Here is a 20377-nt window from a genome sequence, read left to right as displayed (position 1 = left end):
GCATGGCATAATACATGGTTTCACAAATCATGATACTTAGCATCCTAAAACTGCAGAAAAGCAACAACATAAGGAAGTCCTATGTTTTTAAATTTGCTAGTTTCCCAAAAATCTTTATTCCAGGTTCCTTCTCACACACATCTTGTCGCATTGCCCTCCAGCCTCCGCTAATCCATCTTCCCTTTACCTTTATCTGCAGTATAAGAAAAATGAAACTATAAGCTTGGGAGCTTAGTAAGAACCATCTACCTCACAAAAACATGCATTCAAAGAAATCATACTTTCAAGGATGTTATTTGATATACATGCTGATGATCATGCTGAAAATGCTAAAACATGGCATATGGACATACAAGTCATGGCAATCACAGACTGAACATAAAGCTATTTGTTATATCAATAAGAAAACTAAACTGAAGCTGAGCTGTATTCACATATCTGTTTTTGTGAAGTTTGAAAACTATTTTCATAATAGGTCAAAATAATAATCATGCTGCTGATGGGCCCGGCAACTGCACTTGCTATGCGCGCATCCCTAACTAGACCCGAGGTAGCTAGTCTCGAATCCTGTAGGGTTTACTAGGTTATCTAAACCTAGGGACGACTATGGGAGCCCAACCCAAGGATAACTGAGAGTCCAGTACAATGCCACTGATAAAGTAAAATACTGGTTTATAAGCTAGTTTATATTATCTTGCTCTTACTAGGTTATCTGAACCTAGAGCTAGGTTATCTGAACCTAGAGCTAGGTTATCTGAACCTAGAGTTAGGTTATCTGAACCTAGAGGCGACTATGGGAGCCCACCCATTGGACCGTAGTCCCATATCAACTGAAGCAAGGCTAAGTATACTATTTAAAATGCATCTATGGCATTTAACTGAACTATTAAAACACCTATTGTAGCCTATAACTGTACTAGACATTTTATCGAGCACCTGGTGTGCTCTAACTCTGCATATGGCTGCACTAAGAACATAAGAGCGAACTAAGGACATAAAATCACATGATTAGCTACTTATACTGCAGGTGAGGGGTTACTTACATCCTGTGCTAAGTTTTCTTACAATCCGATCGCTAGGTTTCCGGAGAAGAAGATCGTTTCGGCGATCCTCTTACGTCTACGCTTCCTTCTCACGGAGGGGAGCGTCCTCGTATCAAAGACGTCGTTGGATGGTGCTCCTAAAACCCTAGGGATGGAACTCTAGGTCTGCTTGGGTTTGTGTGCCGAGAGGTTGAGGAAGAGAGAGAGGCGACGGTGAGGGTTTGAGGGTGAGAAAAGTTGTCGTTCAAGAATAATAAATTTCCTCTTAAATTACCTATTTATATTAAGTGATTAATACACCCCAACTAAACCTTAAATATAATTGCTCTCCTCTTATTTCAGCACACCCCTACTGGGGCCCCCTGGTTCTAAGTCATCCTATATGTCATAGAGTCCATAGGTCGCGGATTCAATCCCCGCTTAGGCTATTTTACGTTTTTATTTAATTTTGCTACTTCGGCTATTCTAAAAAATCCATAAAAATATCCTAAAATTCCAGAAAACTAATAGAATATTTCTAAAAATTAATTTGAGAATTTTCGAGCGTTACACTTAATCTTTTATAGAAAGCTATAAAAGATAAAATGTAATTTTAAAACTCTCTTTTAAAATCACGAGGATGGTTACAAAAAAGGAAAATTTTATCAAAAATTAAAATCTTTCTTTTAACTACAAATAAGGAAAGATATCAAACATTTTTCTTAATCTTTTATAGAAAGCTATACAAGGAAAGATTTAAATTTTAAACTCTCTTTTAAAATCATGGCTTCCACATAAAGAAAGATTTTAAAATAAACTCCTTTTATTTTAATTTTGTGGCCGGCCACCTAAGTTTGGGTTCAAGCTATGGCCGACCACCTACTTGACCCATCTAACCTTGGTTTGACCAACCCTAGCTTGGGCTCCAAGCTAAGCTTGGCCGACCACCTTAAGGTGGGTAAGAAGGTGGGTATGGGTGGGTATAACATTTTATAATTAAGAGGCTACGACGGGACCGAGAGGAGCAATTGGTTTTGGTCTCTCGATGAACTTGAGCTTCCCGTGCTCGCCCCGAACACCCAACTTGAGTTCATCAATAATATCTCATTCAACTAAAAAGTTATTATTGAACTACTGTACCAATCTCATATTACTATATTGGCTCCTTCTTATCATGAGTGTTTTAGTCTCCCTGTGTTTAAGATATAGAATGTCTACTAATTAAATGAGTTACTGACAACTCACTTAATCAATATCTAGCTCCAAGAGTAATACCACTCAACCTTATCTTCATGTCAGACTAAGTCCACCTGCAGGATTTACATGACAATCCTTATAAGCTCCTCTTGGAGACATTATCAACCTAGATTACTAGGACACAATTTCATTCTATAATCAACAACACACCATATAAATAATATCATTTCCCAACTTATCGGGCCTATTGATTTATCAAACTAAATCTCACCCTGTGATAAATTAAAGAAATGAATATTCAGTATATGTGATTGTTATTATATCATGATTAAGACCACACACTTTCATAATAATAAAGGTCTTGTTCTTTTATGCAGTTAGTATAAAAAGAACTTACCTTAAATGGTTCTGCTCAATACACTCAGAGTGTACTAGTGTAATTTTATAGTTAAGATAAACTAATACTAAATTACACTACGCTATTCCAATGGTTTATTCCTATCCATCTTAGTCGTGAGCTACTGTTTATAATTTATAAGGAACTGATAACATGATCTTCTGTGTGTGACACTACACACCATGTTATCTACAATATAAATTAATTGAACAACTACACTTAGCATATAAATGTAGACATTTGACCAATGTGATTCTTATGTTTATACAAAAAACTAGGCTTTTAGTATACATTCCAACGGGTGCGTCCTTTCCCCTTTGTCTTCCTCAATCTTCTTATAAATGGTGCGCCCAAGCCATGAGAAGAAGTGAGAAAGAGAGAGCATAAGGTGAAGGTAGAGGCGACGGTGATTAGAGGTGCGTCGAACAAAGAAGAACATCCGAGAGGTTGGGGATTTGGCTCGTGAACCTTGAGGTACTTTCTGGTTACCTGTGATCGTGCTTCCGACAGCAGCGACGCTCGGCAACTTCATCGATTTCTTCAGAAGATCACTGTGAGTGGTTACTACTTTGCTTTTGTGTTTGTTCCATGCTGTCAAAAAGAACCAACAATATTACCAACAACTTTTAAATGTAGAGCTTTAGAGTTGGTTGTCTAAGAGAATCAACGTGCAGATGGGTAAAACTTACTCAAACAAAGAGACGAATGAAAGAATTGAAAGAATGTGTATAGTAGCCTCTGTTGTCAAGCCTTATTTTATATTTATCAGTCGATTGATCCTCTTTTGCGATAAATTGATAAAGATCTAATTGCGTCCAATCCACACTTAATTTCCTCCTTTTTCGATTGACTAATCCTTTTGTTTGGTCAACCAAACCATAGTGTCCTCTAAGTTCTTATCTAGGTTCATGATCGAATCAAATTGGATCCTAGGGAAATTCACTTGATCAGTCGACTAATCATCAGAATCAGTCAACTAAACCTCTGATTTCCTTCTCTGACCAAATCACATGGCATCCGATCCACTGATCAAATCAAGGTTCAATTGATTGATCCATGGGATCAATTAACTGATCTTGTTCTTGTCTTCCAGAGTCAGATTGTATCCAACTCATCCTTATCTTGATTGTTGGGTCGATCGAACCTCCTTGTTTGGTTACATGTATAGTTCAATCGATTGGAAGTACCATTTAGTCAACTGTACAACTCTGTTTCACACAAAATAAAGTTAACCTATAACAATAATAATTATCCTACAAAATAGAGTTACTAATAGTATATTAATGCATGTTGTATTTTTAGAATTAATATAGTCTGATCTAGACTTAGAAATCTGGGTTGGTTTCTTAGTCAAATCAACACCTAAGTATTTGTCCCATAAGTTGGGGCACGTCCTCACTGACTTCTCTTCAAAAGGATCTCTCAGAACTTACCAAACATCTGGTTCAACTGATCTGTTTGGACTTCCTCTGCTTAGTGTTTGATTGACCAACCAAGGCCTCTTCCTTTATTTAATGTCCGATATAGCTAACCCATTAAGTGTGTTCTGCCAGATCAACTCATCTGGTCTTTCTCTGCCTAGTGTCTAGTTCTCTTAATCCACTAAGACTTAGTTGCCTAGTGTCTGGTCCCGTTAGAATTTGTCCTAAAAGTCTAGTCCTCTTGATCCACTAGATTTATCTAGAAAAAGAGCACTAGAGAGGGAGGGGGGTTGGGGGGGGGGGTGAATAGCGCGTGTCATTTTTCACATTTTTCATAAAATTGTTCTATCATTTTAGAGTTTAAAAAGTGGAATAGAGAAATAGAAACAAGCATAGAAAATATGTATGTTTTTACTTGGTTCATAGCCTGTGTTGCTAGTCCAACGCCCGTGGTCATTGACTAATTCCGATGATCACTAAAAATCTCCTTCTTTGTAGGATCGATTTCAATGCTAGAGGGGAGGTGAATAGTCTTTAAGAATTTTTAAAATGAGCAGATAGTAAAAAAAAAAAAGTTTAATTAATCAGAGTTAAAACAGCAAAAATAAAATTAACTTAGACTAATTCAATCAAGTAAAACAAAGATAATAAATTTAGCTAACAATTTAAGCATGCAAGTTGATCAACCAAGCTAGAAGTATAGACACGTAGTAGTTATAAAATATGATTTTTATTTCTAATTTCTCCTTGGTGGAGAAACCTTATAGAAAATTTTTTAAAAGTTTAAGTGCAATAAAACAAATAAGACAACATAAAAACAAATGGAACTGTTAGTCAAGATCTTGTCGATCATAAATGAAACGTGTCTCGTAGTGTGTTGCAGCACCGAAGGTAAAAGAGCACTTTAAAGCACGAGAACAAGAGTAGATGATTTTTGTTTTAGTGTTTTTCAAGATCTACATCAAAACTCCTTATATAGGACTCCTCTGGTCGCTGGAGCCTTTTTGGTCGCTTGTAGAGGTATTGACGTGGATACAATGAATATCCGTAAGATAACATTAATGAAGCTCTTTGGTCTCCCGTACGTCCTCCGGTCACCTAGGTATAAGTCAAACATTATCTTGACTGCCTTGATCGGATTGCTAATAATGTCATCTCCCGATTGCCTAAAAGCTGCTCTGGTTGCCTGTATGCTTTGGTCGCCTAGACCCTCCGAAATCTCTTCATCTAGAGCTATCACTAGTCAATCACCCTCGGGCTCCATCCGATTACCTGGAATCGTCGAACATGCTTCCCTACAGTTGTTATACGCAATGACTATGATATAGAATATAAAGTTACTCGTACTTACTTGACTAGATTTGACCCATCTAGTTTGGTTTGGTCAAGCAATCAGCTTCTAGCTGATTCCACATACTTAGACTTGTGTCAAATAATAAGCTCTCAGCTAATTCCACACACTTGGACTTGATTCACCTAGCACCCAGCTAGGAATTTATTTGTTAAACCTTAATTACTTGGATTTGAGTCACCTAGTATCCAACTAGGAATTTGTATGTCAAACCTTAATCACTTGGAATTGAGTCACCAGCCTCCAACTAGAAATTTGTCTACTTTAGTTGCCTAGATTTACTCACTAGGACTTTGTCACTACCTAGCTTCACTCATTAGGACTTCACCATTGTCTAACTTTACTCATTAGGACTTTTCCACTTGTCTAGTATCTTGCACCTGTAAACTTGACACAACTAGTTAGATTACAACTAAGATAACTTTAACCTTAATCATATATCAAAAATTTGGGCTATAATTGTGCACCCAACACCAGTACTTCTCCGAATAATGACTTAGAGACAAAGATTAGTCTTTTATAAAAATTCAAGGATCGGTAACATTTTTACTGTTCCTTTTCAAAAATAAGTACAAAAGATGATAACTTAAAAACAATTACTAGTATACCCACAAAAATAGATCCCGAGTACAGCGTAATTGTCGAAAGAGTGTCCTTGCTTAGTGTCTGTGTTTCTAGAGCAAGGTGAGAGTGAGAAAACTTAAAAGCATTTGCTTAGAAGTGTGTTCTGAGATTGTTGTCCGTAGCTTCTTTTATAGTCCTTTTCGATTTCCCATATAACCCTCATGAGACCCTAGTCATCTGATCTAACTCTATCGTGACTTTATCCGTTTCCAGACATCTATATCCTCTCTGGTTACCCAGACCTCTGATCTCTTGGATCATGTATATCACCCGAAGTACACTGGTTCGGTCAGCTTCTAATCTAAAACTCCTGCATAATAGGCTTACCATAAATAGAATAATAGTATAAAAAAGATAGTTCACAACTGTTTAGTCTTAACTTTGGATTTCCATTGAAATTTTGGGTCGGGCTGACACCTACTATTCCCTCAAGGGAACACGTCTGTATCTACTCCACTCAAGAAAGTTTACATGCATACCAAACATCCAGTCTTACAGACTTGTTTGGACTTCTGGGTCAACATCCAATCCTTTGACCCCAGAACTTCCTCTGATGTCTGGTCCTATCTGACCTATCGACCTTCTAGACATCCAATCTACTAACCCATCTAGACTTCCACCATGGTCTCCTTGATCTGCTAGGGCTTCTACCTTATCTAGTATCTGGTCAACCTACTCTACTAGGGTTTTTATCCACCTAGAATTTAGTCAACTTGACCTACAAAGACTTTCCTAGTTCTGCTCTCTGCACACTTGATCAATTCTATTAGATCACAACGCAGCTTAACTTTGAACTTTTACCAACATCAAAACCAAGTTCGATTATCTGGTACTCCCTATACCAATAGGATTTTCTATGTCAAACGTCATACATACTAATACTCATATTAGATGCATAATATCTAACTTTAAACCCATTGCCAGATATCAAAATACTAATTTGATTATTTAGTGCTACTTGCACCAACAATCTCCCACTTTTGATTTTTGACAACATAGTTTACAATTAGAGAAAAATAACTTCTCTAAAGAATTTATAGGTAATGTTTGTTTGACAATTTTAACTTTAAATCATAAAGTTTAACAAACTTAAAATTTAATTCAAAACTCTAAATTGAAATTCTAACAAATAAGTTAGGTATTAACGACAAGCAGCTGACTGGCGGTCTCACCCTCCTGCATTTTGACATTAAACAATTTATTTTAAAATAAATCTCTTTTTGTTACCTTAGCGTCATTGGTTTCCTCATGTAGTTCTATGAGCATGTCCCAAAGTTCTTTTGTGTTTTCATGTGGGCCGACGCAGTTCAACTCTTCTTTCGTTAGCCAACACTGAATTTTGTTGAGAGCTTTGAAGTTGATCTGTGCCTTTTTCTTCATTTTTCGAATTCCAATGTTCTAGGTCCATTGGAACTCCGGCGTTGTTGACTGAAGCTTTATAGCCTCTGGTGATACTGAACCACTAGTCGAAGTCAGTCTTCAAATACATCTCCATCCGCTTCTTCCAGTAAGGAAGTTGTCACCGTTAAATAGGGGAGGATGAATAGTATTGTACCCTTCAAGTTGTGTCATTTCACAACTGTAGAAAGAAAAGTTAAAACGAGTTACCAAGACTTGGTCTTGAATTAGCAGTGTTTGAGATAAATAAAATGTAAAAAAAAATTGAGAGGTGTTGCACCAACCTCAAATTAAAACCGAACAAAAACAATTATCTCAATAGGTAAAGTTTTACCAATTCAGATAGAATAAAAAAAACAGTAATTCCCCCTGCTTGATTGGTGGTTGCACCAAATCAGAGCAAAACCTGCTCTGATATCATTTGTTAGATCGATTACGCACATGAGAAAGGGTGGGGGGAGGGGGGGGGGGGGGGGGGGAATCACGTGGTTTTCAAAAATTCTCTTTTTGTCATTTTAAAATTTGAGTGTGAACGCAGCAGAAAAAAAAAATGAAAAGCTGGCACGAGAAAAACACAAGTGGTTTACTTAGTTCAGAGCCTTCGGCAACTCCTACTCCAAGACCCAGATCCCACGGACCTATCGATGGTTAATTCACTATAAAATTCTTCTAGTACCTCCAGAAGAGGGAATCGAAGTACAAAGGAAAGTAGAATAAGTGAAACACCTTGCACTTGTCCTTTTGTAGTATTTAATTACATAAAAAAAAATTACCAACACTTTTGGAGATCAAAGTGGGAGCGCTCTTATCGATATCGGCTTGTCGACCACAATCGGAAGTCTTTGGAATAGTCGTCGAGCGTAGCAGCTTTGCAGTAGAGTCGTAGCAAGAGCCTGGAGCAATCGAAACCTCAAAAGAACGCGTAATAGCTCGTATAATTGTTGTTGTTCAATGCCTTCTCGTGACTGCCTTATAAAAGGCATGGAAGGCGCCATCCATAGCGATGGAAGACGCCTCCAATGAGCCAAGTTTGATCTCGAACTGCCCGACACTTATCCGCTGCGACACTAAAATTTTATCCTGTGGAAGGCGTCTTCCATAGCCATGGAAGGCACCTTCTATGAATAGTACAAAGGCGCGTTCACTACTTGAAGGCGCCTTCGGACACTGTTCATCCGAAGACAATTTTTATTCCTGTAAAATAATATTAGTCCAGAAATATCCTGCAAAATAAGTATTAGGACAGTTTAATAATTATACAGAGTAGTAATTAGTTCCTGTCCTTTTAGGACCAGGAACTAGTTAAGGTCTCTGTTTAGGGATCCCAAATTGACCTAAACTGGACCGATGTCTATTGTCCCTTCAACCGAGATACACCCTCACTTGATAACTCTCCTCCAATGACTTACCTTAACTTACCAGTTTGGCAGACATCCGGTCAACCCGTCGATCTGTTTGGACTCGTGCCAGCTATTTGGTCGGCCCGTCAACCTAGTTGGGTTTCGTACCAGTTATCCGATCGGCCCGTCGACCTAGCTGGATTTCATACCAGCTATCTGATCGTCTCGTCAACCTAGCTGGATTTCGTACCAGCTATCCAATCGACTCGTTGACTTAGCTAGATTTCGTACTAGATATCCGGTTGGCCCGTCGACCTAGCTGGATTTTGTACCAGCTATCCGGTCGGCTCGCCGACTTAGCTGGATTTCCTACACATTTAATCAAGTGGTTAAATCACAATAAAGTCAACTTAACTTACTTGTCATTTATCAAAACCCAAGTTAGATCGTTAGTGCAAACTGCACTAACACATTCTCCTTCCGTCCCAACTGCTGAGGTGGCCAACTTGCGTAAAGAGGTAGACTTCCAAGTTGGGCTATTACCGGAGATGGAGAGGACTATGAGGGAGTACCAAAAGACATTAGATCTCCAATAGGTGGAAAAAGGAAGCTTAAAATCATATTTCACGGTAGAGAAACCAAGCTCCGAGCCAAAACTATAATAAAAGCTAAGGCGATATCCGACCTGGCCCAGAAACTACCCGGCTGGAGGAACTATAGGTTTCTCATGCCTCTGAATCGGCTGAGAAGGTTAAAGAATTATCCACTAAGGACCTATTGATTCTAGAATAACAGAGGGATTTAGACACATAATAAAGAAACATAGCTTGTTTGCAGGCTGAGCTAGAGTATGCTAAATCCGAGCTAGAGGTGTACTAGGCAGGTGAAGATGAGTATTTTGAAACTAGGCGGAAAGTCTATCTCGAATTTCACAAGTTTGGCCTAAAATTTGGTGAGTGCACCATAAGGATGCTCACCTAAGGAGCTGAAGGAGCGATCCAATAACTTTGTGAGGGTGGCTACTTATCGACAGAGCCATCGAGATGATGCATAAACCACCAATGAAATTTAGATGATCTACCGAGAGACCTCTTAAGCAGGCTCGATTAAATGTATATCGTGGTTATCTTTGTGCCATGCTAACCTATCTGTATACCTCTTAAGCATGATCAATATCCTTGAAAATTTTTGAAAAATGCTTGAATATTTTATTTGAAAATCTTTAAAATAACTACGTAATTTTTGAAATTTTACTTAGAATATTTTTAAACAAAAGTTACTTTGAAAATTAAAAAAAAATACTTAAAATTTTTTTAAACAGTACTTAAAAATTCTTTTGAAAAATGTTTACAAAAATGCCTTGAAATATGCTTCAAAATGTATTTGACAATCTTTGAAAATATTACTTTGCAAATGTTTGAATATTACATTAAAAATATTTTTTCCAAGTGTTTGACATTTTTTTAACTTTATATTTTTTGAAAAAGTATTTTGAAAATTACTTTGAACAATTTTGAAATTACTTAAAAATTTCTAGATCTTGAAGGTTTTGTCAAAATTACCTTGAAAGTATTTAGAAAGTATTTCACCTTTGTTTGCAAAATATTTAAAAAATTTACTTTAAAAAATTATTGTGAAAAATGCTTGAATTTTTTTTTTGGAAAACTTTTAGACAAGTGTTTTAAAAAATTCCATTTGAAGTTTCTGAAAAAGTGCTTGAAAATCTCCTTTACAAACCTTTTGAAGAAGTACTTGAAACTTTAGAAATTTGTTTTCTCTCCCTAATTGGTTTGCTTAACTTATACTTTTGGTGTGACATATTTACATATTTATTTTGATGAATGTTAAGGAAGGGGTTTTTAAGAGTTTAAGTAAGAAAACAATGAAAAATTAAAAAATTTAACTCTTAAATGATTAAAAGAATAAACAAAAAAGTTAAATTATTTTACTTCTCTTAAATCATATTCATATTGTTCTTTTGTATATTTTTCTAACTTTAACACGGGTTATCATTGCATCAAAAATGAGAGATTGTTGGTATAATTAATACCAATGGTTAAACTCAAATTTTGATGAATGACAAATGGATTAAAGTTAAATGTTATGTTTATCTAATTTGTCTACCAAGTGTACAGGATATGAACTTGATGGGTCTAGAGGACCAAAACACTAGGCTGAAGTCCAGCTAGATTGATAGCTTGCATGAAGTCCAGATTAGTCGAGATTTGATAGAAGAAAGTCAAGTTGTGTTGACAACTCACTGAAGTCCAAATTGGTTGAGATCTGGTAGGACATCCTGGTGGGTCAATGGACCTAACATCAAGGAAGTTTGTGATTGGTAAGTGGAGGTCAACAAATGGAGGAGAGATCCAGTGAGAACACGTTTCCAGTTGAGAGAATAGTAGACATTGGTCGATTGAGAGTTTCAACGAAACTCAATGTCAGGATCGAACGGTTTTGAGACTATCAAATATTACTCTTCTTTACATATTATTGCTTGTCGGCCTAAACTTATAATACAGAAAATCAAAGGCTGGAAAGATGCTCCAGGCGCCAAGAGCTTGTCCGAGCACCCAGAGGTGCTCCAGGAGCCCGAACAGGTGGATAGGCACCCGGACGAGAGGTTGCAGTGGCACGCTTTAACTGGCTAACCCAAGTCACCGATCTATGTGCTCAGAATGATTCGGGTGCCCAAAGGTGGATAAAGTTTACCGGATAAACTTTCAATGAGGCGCAACCACGTCAGCACGATCCAGGCACTCGGGGATGGTTCGAGGCACCCAAAGAGGTCCTATATAAAGGCCTTCGAGAAGCAGCTTCAAATAATCAATTACTCCAACTTTTGTTCTCATGCGTTGCTCCAAGAAGCTATCCACAACGTTGAAAAGATGCTCCAACAATCAATACTCAATCTCAAACTCTACTTATTGAACGTACATTTTAGTTTATTACATTGTACTAAAATTCTTGTAATATTTACGAGTTTATAGTGATTACATAATGAAAGCACTCAGCGAGTGTGGACATTGGAGTAGGATTCGTCAAACGCTCTAAACCAAGTAAAATTACTTGTGTTAGCGCTTATTCTTTTATTCATTTATTTTCCACTGTGTATTCTCATGATTTTAGAAAAAGTGACGAAAGCTATTCACCCCTCCCCTCTAGTGTCTTTTCGATCCTACATCTGGGACATTAGCGCGAGAGCATATTCGCTTATAATCCGGTCGAACAGCTTGGGAGTCTAGGATATTATGTTCGCTTATAACCCGATCGAATAGCTCGGGTGTCTGGGACATTAGCGTGAGAGCATTCTTACTTATAACCCGATCGAACAACTCGGGAGTCTAGGACATTGGCGCTAGAGCATACGAGCTTATAACCGAACCGAACGACTTAGGAGTCTGGGACATTGGTGAGAGAGCAAGTTTGCTTATAACATGACTGAATTGCTCGTTTTTAACCCGATTGATGGGCTCACGAGTCTGAAATATTAGTGCAAAAGTATGCTCACTTATAACCCAATTAAACTGCTATGGAGTCTGGGACATTGACGCGAGAGCATGCTCGCTTATAACCTAGCTAAACGACTCAGAAGTTTGGGATATTGGCGCAAGAGTATGCTCGCTTATAACTCGGTCGAATGGCTCGGGAGTTTAGAATATTGGCGTGAAAGTATGCTCTCTTATAACTTGGTCGAACAACTCAGGAGTTTGGAATATTATCTTGAGAGCATGCTTACTTATAACCTGGTCGAACGACTTAGAAGTTTGAAATATAGGGGTTTTGAGATACAATTGCTTGTGTTTTCATTAAGTGCAAATATTCAATAGAACTTAATGGTAACCTTAGTATGCATTCAGTATGTATATCAATTCATAGCCAAAGGTTGAATCCACCACCTGGTCGATATGTGATAAGGGATAAAAGTCCTTGGGGCAGACCTTATTTAGATCTTGAAAGTCAATGCAGACTCGACACTTATTTCCCAACTTAGATATTAGGACCACATTAGCTAGCTAGCTTGGGAACCGTACTTCACGAATGTAGTTGGCCTTCAATAGCTTGTCTATCTCTGCTTGGATGATCTTATTTTGCTCAACCCCAAAATCCTATTTTCTCTATTTAACTAATCGGGCGTCAGGATGGACGTGGATGGACGTGGAGTACATGCTCCATGACCACGGATGATATATAATGATCTCTTTGGGTTTCCAGGTGAAGACATCGTTATTACATGTTAGACATACAACAAACTCTACTTTAAGCTCCGAGAATAGGTTGGCTGCTATTTGAGTAGTAGCTTCCGGTCAGCTTGGTTAAATTTACACTTCTTCTTTCTCTACATAGATTAGAGTCGAGGGTGTTTCTCTAATAGTGTTAGCTTCCAACCGCTAGCTTTGCTGGGCCGCGCTGGCATCATTCTTGATAATATCGATGTAGTACTTACGTACTACCAATCGATTTCCTCTAACTTTCCCTCACCTGATCATCCACAAAAAATTTTATTTTTTGGCAGAAGGTTAAAACAACTGTCTGAAATTTATTTAAGATCGGCCGACCCAAAATGACATTATATGCTGAGGGTGCGTCCACCACAATAAAAGTTGATAGGCACATCCTTATTAGGGGCTCCTCCCATAATGATATGGCTAGCTTAATCTGACTGAGCAGCTAAACCTCATTACCCATGAAGTCATATAGTGGCATCATCATGGGCTAAAGCTTGCTCTTATCAATCTACAGCTACTCAAACACCTTTTTAAAAATAATGTTGACTGAGCTGCCTGTGTCAATAAAGGTACGATGTATATTGTAATTGGCTATAACAACATTAATTATTAAAGTATCATCATGGGATACTTCCATCCCCTCAAAATCCTTGGGTCTGAAACAAATCTCTGGTCCTTGCACCTATTCATGGTTGCAGCCAACCGTATAGATCTTTAGTCAACTAGCATGAGACTTTCTCACTCGATTGGAATCTCCATCAGTCGGGCCTCTTACAATCATGTCAATATCCGCCTGAGTAGCATCATTATGATTTTCCTCTTGCCACATCTAGGGAAGCTCCTATTGCACCCGAGCGGGGACTTGGGCTCGATTATCTTGTTGCTGAGGCATTCTTTGACATTGTTCTATGCCCTGATATTCTCTTTGGGGAAGGTATTCTCTTAGGGGTGGTCCGTTAGGCCGCAGATAATGCTGACAGTTAGGAGACGGCGAACGTTGGTAGAACCCTTGGTTCGTCACCTAACGCTTCTCTAGATTGTAATGATAACAATTTTGGATATTGTGTGTCTCCGATCGGTGGTATGTATAGAATTTTAGTGGAGCCCATCTAGAGGGCTCAGGGAATCTCCTCCGCTTAACCACCATATGTTGTACAACTTTAGGTCGCGGCTCTTGATGATGAAGCTGAGGACCCGCTCGAGGTCCTTTGTGAGGAAGAGGTGACGAAGGAGCTCAGTGCTCCAGAGCAGGTGTCGGAGCTGGCGTGGTAACCTCCTTCTTCCGAGCAAACTGTGCCTCTTCAACATTGATATACTTGGTCGCTCGACCAAGTAGGTGATCGAAACCTCTCAAGGGATTCTTAATTAGAGAGCAAAAAAACTCACTGTATGTGAACTCTTGAGAGAAGACACTCACTAGAATCTCAGGAGTGACCGAGGGGACATCCATGACCACCTAATTAAACTTTTTGATGTAGGCCCTGAACGTCTCCTTGGGCCCCTACTTAAGGGAAAATAGGCTCAGTGTGGTTTTGTGGTATCGACAACTATTGGTGAAATGATGAAGGAAAGTCTTGCAAAAATACTTAAAATAACAGATGGATTTGGCTAGCAATTGATTAAACCACCTCTGTACCAAACCACAGAGTGCGATGAGAAATACTCAGCACTTCACACCATTTGTATACTGATGAAGGATGGTAGCATTCTTGAACTTGAGGAGGTGGTCTTCTAGGTCGGTTGGGTCTCCGTATTCCCATATAGTCAGGGGTCGAAAGTGGTTCAGTAGCTTGCCCTCTAATATCTCGTGGGAGAACAACATGCTTATCCGTTCAGGGGAGATGCTGACCATCGAGGCCTTTCCCTTGTGCAAATCTCGTGCGAGAACATCTCAAGAAGATGACACCTGAGACCTTTCTTCTCGGCCCATACCCTTTAGAGGTATGTGGAATAATGTCTGATGATAGGCAATAGCGGATGGTGGCACAGATGGTAGATTGATTGGTTGGATAGGTGGGTGGTTATACGAAGTCATCCGCTGGTGGAGGAGGAACTGGTTGAAACCCAGTTGGGCCTTTTACTCGAGTCCCTCGTTCAATGTGAGGGGTTGTCATCGACACGGTTGTGTCGTGTAGCAACGTGCCAGCTAACTACTTGTTGCTATTGCATTAACTTTTGTGCTCAGGTTGCTACCAACAACTCAAAATCCTCTTGGGACAGGGTGGCGGTGGTGAGTCATCTAGCTTCATCCATCTCTACGTTTCAGATTCAGGCAAAAGTTTCCATAGATGACGCCAAATTTGATCATATCTGAAAGTTACATAGATGACACACTAGGCAGATAGCTCTATCATGGACCGAGAGGAGACTTTGAACTAGCAAAAGAGCTGATGAGTTAAAGCAAAAAAAAGTAGCTACGGGTGCTTCATTCCTCTCTTCACACACTAAAGAGAGAGCCAATAGAATGTTAGAGTGAGAACCAAGAAAGAAGTCCTTGACACAGGCACTTCGACACTCAAGTGAGAAGATGAATGGTAGTTCTATGGCAAATGGGTATGCGTGCGCTTGAGAGTATATATTGCCTATAGAGAGAACCTCCTCCTTTTATATCACCTCTCATAACATCTGTAATAATAAGGTGATAAGGAATGTTTAGTGTCAAAAGTTGTTGAGTAACAATTATTTTTCAAGGAATTTTCCGTTACTCGTATCTGAACCGTCTTTTATAACTTACACCCTTAATGAGACAGTTAAGAGAATATGTTGTCATAATATGTCTACTGATGGAAGGTGTATAGTCATCATTGAAGAATGTTCCATTGAATGTACATGTTGTAACAGAAGAATATTCTCTAACAAATAACTGTTATTCTGTGATGAACTGTTGTGATTCTCTGACACTATTGTCTTCTGAAGGAAATCCAACTGACCTTGTGTCCGGCCAGCTATATAATAAGAAATTTGTACCCTTGAAGAATGAGGAGCTCACTCCCATAAGTCCGACCGTCTATAGAGCCGGTTGGCTTTACACGGAAGGTTGTATTATAAGACAGTTTGTAAGTTGAGAGTAATATTGTGGAAGTGGGGGAGGGGGGCTAAGCCCTGTAAAACCTGATCGATTTTATGACTGACCGATCATATGATGGAGGGCTGACACATGAGGAGTGAACTGAGGCCCCTAGGTTCGGACATCTGTTGAGTCCACTAGCTATATACTGAGAGAATATATTGTAATAGTGGGGAGTCGTATCTTATATGTCCAATTGACTAAGACCGTTCGAGTTCAATCTTCATGTTTTGGCATTGAACGGAGTGATAAGATTCCTAAGGCCGACTAACTCGAGGGTCATCGGGCCATATGTTGAGAGACTTAATGGATACTAAACTTAAATAAGTCCGATTGACCTTTGAGATGACTGACTATATAATAGAGTAGTCTGGTCCAGGTCAAAAGTTTGACTGAATTGTAAGTGAAGAACTTGATCTTTTAAGTCAAGAGTCGGTCATCCTTATGTTAAAGACTTTAGTACTCAGTAAAAAACTAAGACCTATTAAAATGACGCTGTAACTATTATCTCATTTTAACTTTAACTGTCATCTTAATTTAATTTAATTTTGACTAATTTTAACTTTAACTGACACCTTAATTTAATTTTGACTATCACGTAGATCCGTTTCACAACACATCGTACTGTCATACTACTGCGCCTCCGCCGTGGTTTTTGATGGCCCTCCCCCATGATTCCTCCACGCATTGAGAATCTATTATATCGATAGCTGCATAACTGACCAGCTTTGGCAGCTTATCCACACTCACTCAGAAATCCACCACTGGTAATATTCATCCTATTTAAAATTCAAACTCTGATTATTTTATTACTATTTTACCATTGTATCCGGCTCGTATCCCTTTGTCATGCATGGTTACTCCACGCGTTGAGAATTTAGCATGCCGACAGACAGCTTGAGAGTTAAAATAATACTGCACAGCTGACGAGCTCTGATATTAAACCTTACACCTCTTTCCCACTGTCAAAATCAGACTGCGGATCGTGTAGATGAAAGGAAATCTAGGATTCAAAATCAGCTCAGTGTGTAATCATTGGCAACTTGTCTGATTATGAGCACTGATCATGTATCTCGTGGGCAGCAATGGATGCATATGCACATGGTGGGAATTCATTGAACCTTAGATTGCTGAAAGAGATTGAGCTTGAACAACAGACTGTAAGAATTCACAATTACTTCCACTTAGATTTTTTTTATGAGGTTTTTCGTAAGCCGCCGGAGGGGAAAAAAGAAAAGAAAAGAAAAGGTGGCCACAGATTTATCTACAGAGGGGGGAAAATGGAAGAGCAGAAGCAAGGGAAGGGAAAATCTTTTCTTCAGTCCTCTGCTATGCTGTCGAGGTGCGGGCGCCAAGTGCCGACGCGGCCGCTCCGGCGTCGGCGGTGGCACGGCGCCTTCTTCTTCTCGGGAAGCGCCTCGCTGAGGTGTCTCTCGCTCTGAATAATTGCCTTCTGCTTGCTCCGTTGCGCCGCTGCTGCAGGCTTGGTCTTCTGCCCCGGAGGCGGCGGCACGGCTGCCTCCGGGATGAGGAAGTAGATTTGGCCACGTTTTAGTTCGGCCTCCGGAGACACGATCAGGATCTTGCGGGCGGCGACGCCCCGCGAGCAGGGGGTGCTCAGGACGTGGTGAGGATTGGCGGCCAGGATCTTGCCCGCGTGAACTGGGCGGCCGTACTCCTCGACGTGGCCGTTGAGGTGGACGATGCGGACGACGTCGAGGGCGCCGCAGGGGAGCACGCAAGCCAAGCAACACCTCAAGTTATTTCCCATTAATCACTCGCTACTCTCCTCCTCCTCCTCCTTCTTCTTCTTTCTTCTTTAATTAGTTAAGCTGTTACGCCATGGATAATATATAGAGAGAGAAAGAAATGGTTGGAGCTTGGAAATAAGTATCATGCTCCATTTATTACGACAAAAAAAATTAAAAATAAAAAAGGATTGATCATGGAGCTATCTGTTCCAATTATTTTAGTGACATCGATGAGCTGGTTTTTGTTTGGTTGTGCTGATAAAAGACAAGAAATGCATCTGATGATCATGTTCCACAGGTTTCAAACTATAGGTTTCGTACATGTCTATTATATACATATTTATAGTCATGGACTATTTTTCCCCCCATATTTTATTGTCTTAGTAAGGTTGAAACTATAATAGATGAGCAAGTGTCTACTAGAGGGATTGGATTGGGAGGAATTAAATCTAGTTGAATGAAATTGTAAGTTCTATTTGAGCGAATTACTTGAGGTTTGATCGTGGTAAATGTAGGGTCTAGTGGAGTCCCGTTGAACTACTTGAGTTTGATAGATTTAGATTAGCTTAGGTTTGGTTGGAAGATTTGTTGTGTGTATCATGTGAATGGGAATCACTTAATTTGATTTTTGCTATTATAGGGCATGGTAAAGGAGCTTTTAGGAAAGAGTGAGCTAAATAGAGAGGATTTTAAGAGTCAAACTAAAGTGGACTTGAGTTCTATGTCAACCCCTTTGCAAGTGTTCTTAACTCTCGCTTTTATAGATCTCAAAGTACTCATTCGATGAGTTATCGCATGGTAAGTTCAAATTATTGGTTAAGAATTGTCTTGACATGTGTCATCCTTGCTCTTATTAATTAGGTCACTCATCTAGTACATCTATAGTTAGTGAGTAAATTTATCTACATTTGTTAATCTCCCTTGAATACTATTTCATGAAGTGGAATTTGATATAAAAGCCTTATCGCGACTTGTAATCATTCTTTAGGATAAGGATTTGTCTTACTCAATTATTATGAATCTTGAGTAGTGCCCCTTCCAATCATTGCCCTTGTTTCTTTATCTTTATCATCATTAGTGTTTGTTTCATCATGCTAATTTTTTGCTACAATTCACTTTAATTTCTCATCCAAAATCTTTTGCACACATTTCCAAAAAACTAGCCATAGTATTATTCATGCTTCTAATTTCAATCAAAATGCATTAACGCCAATTATACATGTCCACTAGAGTTTGACTCTTATCACTTTAGATCTAAATCAAATAAATTGTTTAGTTTAAGTTCCTCTTATCTGTCATGATGGAACAACCATGACCTCTATAAGATTGAATGCCCCACTTAGCCCAACCTGTTGGGTTTTTCGGGCCGCGAAAATCATTTTTTCGCGTCGCGGAAATCCCGAAACCCCCTAGCCATTGGATCCGTGCGAAGAAAACTTTCGAAAATATAAGTACGAGTTTCAAACGACGATCTACAGTAGATCTACATAGGAAAAACATTTTATACCTTCGATGCGTGCCCTTTTCGTAATCTCGCAAGTCCAAGGTACGACGGATCTCGAGATTGTCAACGTAGACAATCCTCTAGTAGTATCCACACGAACAAGGTATGTTCTCTAACACACAAGGATGGAGAAGAGAGCACCACAAGTGTGCTAGCACTTTCTAGGGCTCTCGGATGGGATTGGAAAGAAAAATAGAGAAGATGAAATACAAGAACACTCTTCTTCTTCTTCTATGTGACAATCACTCTATTTTTCTTTCATGAAACTTAAAACCACTCACCTTGTTTCTTCCTTGAAACTCACGGCCAAGAAAGAGGAGAGGGAGAAGAGAATGGCTAGAGGAAGGAGATGAAGTGAATGAGAGTTAATTCACCAAATGAAAAATAAAACTCTCCACCATTAGTGTGGCCGGCCACATGAGGTTTGTAACCCCCTCCACATTAAATGTGGAGGCTATTAAGAGGTGATTTGTAACCTCCATGATGTGGCACACATATGTAACCATGATGATGTGGAGCTTCATCATTGGTCCACATCTTGCCAATTCACTAATGATGTGGCAAATAGTCAAGTCAAACTTGACTCTCCATCTTCCTCTCAAGTCAAGTCAAACTTGACCAAATCTCTCCCATGGTTGATCTAATCCAACCATTTGATTCAAGCCAATTTAATATAATGAATCTAATTCATTTAATTAAATTGATTCAATGAGTCATAATCTAAATTAGACTCATTGAACACATGAATCAACTTGAGTCCAACTCAATTAGCCTAATTAGGATTACTCTTAATCCAATTTGATTTATCAAATGAATCTAATCCTCTTGGTTCATCATATGAACCTAATCTCCATCCACTTGTTCTTTGTGTGTGACTCAATAGGTTCTTGTAACGTTGGCAATGCCCCTAAACTCATTTAGAAGCATAAGTAATGAGCGGTATCTAGCAATACATCATTACTACCCAAGTTACAAGAATGTTGAAATCCAACATCACCTTGTGACTACTAATTGTGACTCCTCACAATATGTGACATTGTCCTTCTATCCTAGATATCTAGATTGATCAATGTGAG

The 20377-nt window shown here is 39.0% G+C and overlaps 1 protein-coding gene across 1 annotated transcript; it reads right to left on the bottom strand.

Moving 5' to 3' along the window:
- Positions 1–17264: 17264 nt before the first annotated feature.
- Positions 17265–17919, bottom strand: LOC121983176. Its single transcript, XM_042536134.1, has one exon. The coding sequence runs from the start codon at positions 17815–17817 to the stop codon at positions 17365–17367; it is 453 nt and encodes a 150-aa protein (XP_042392068.1). The 5' UTR covers positions 17818–17919; the 3' UTR covers positions 17265–17364.
- Positions 17920–20377: the final 2458 nt, after the last annotated feature.

This window comes from Zingiber officinale, chromosome 5A (genome assembly GCF_018446385.1).
Source record: "Zingiber officinale cultivar Zhangliang chromosome 5A, Zo_v1.1, whole genome shotgun sequence".
NCBI classification, from domain to species: Eukaryota; Viridiplantae; Streptophyta; class Magnoliopsida; order Zingiberales; family Zingiberaceae; genus Zingiber; species Zingiber officinale.
Note: the sequence above shows the minus strand (reverse complement) of the source record. Positions and strands in the feature narration are given on the sequence as shown.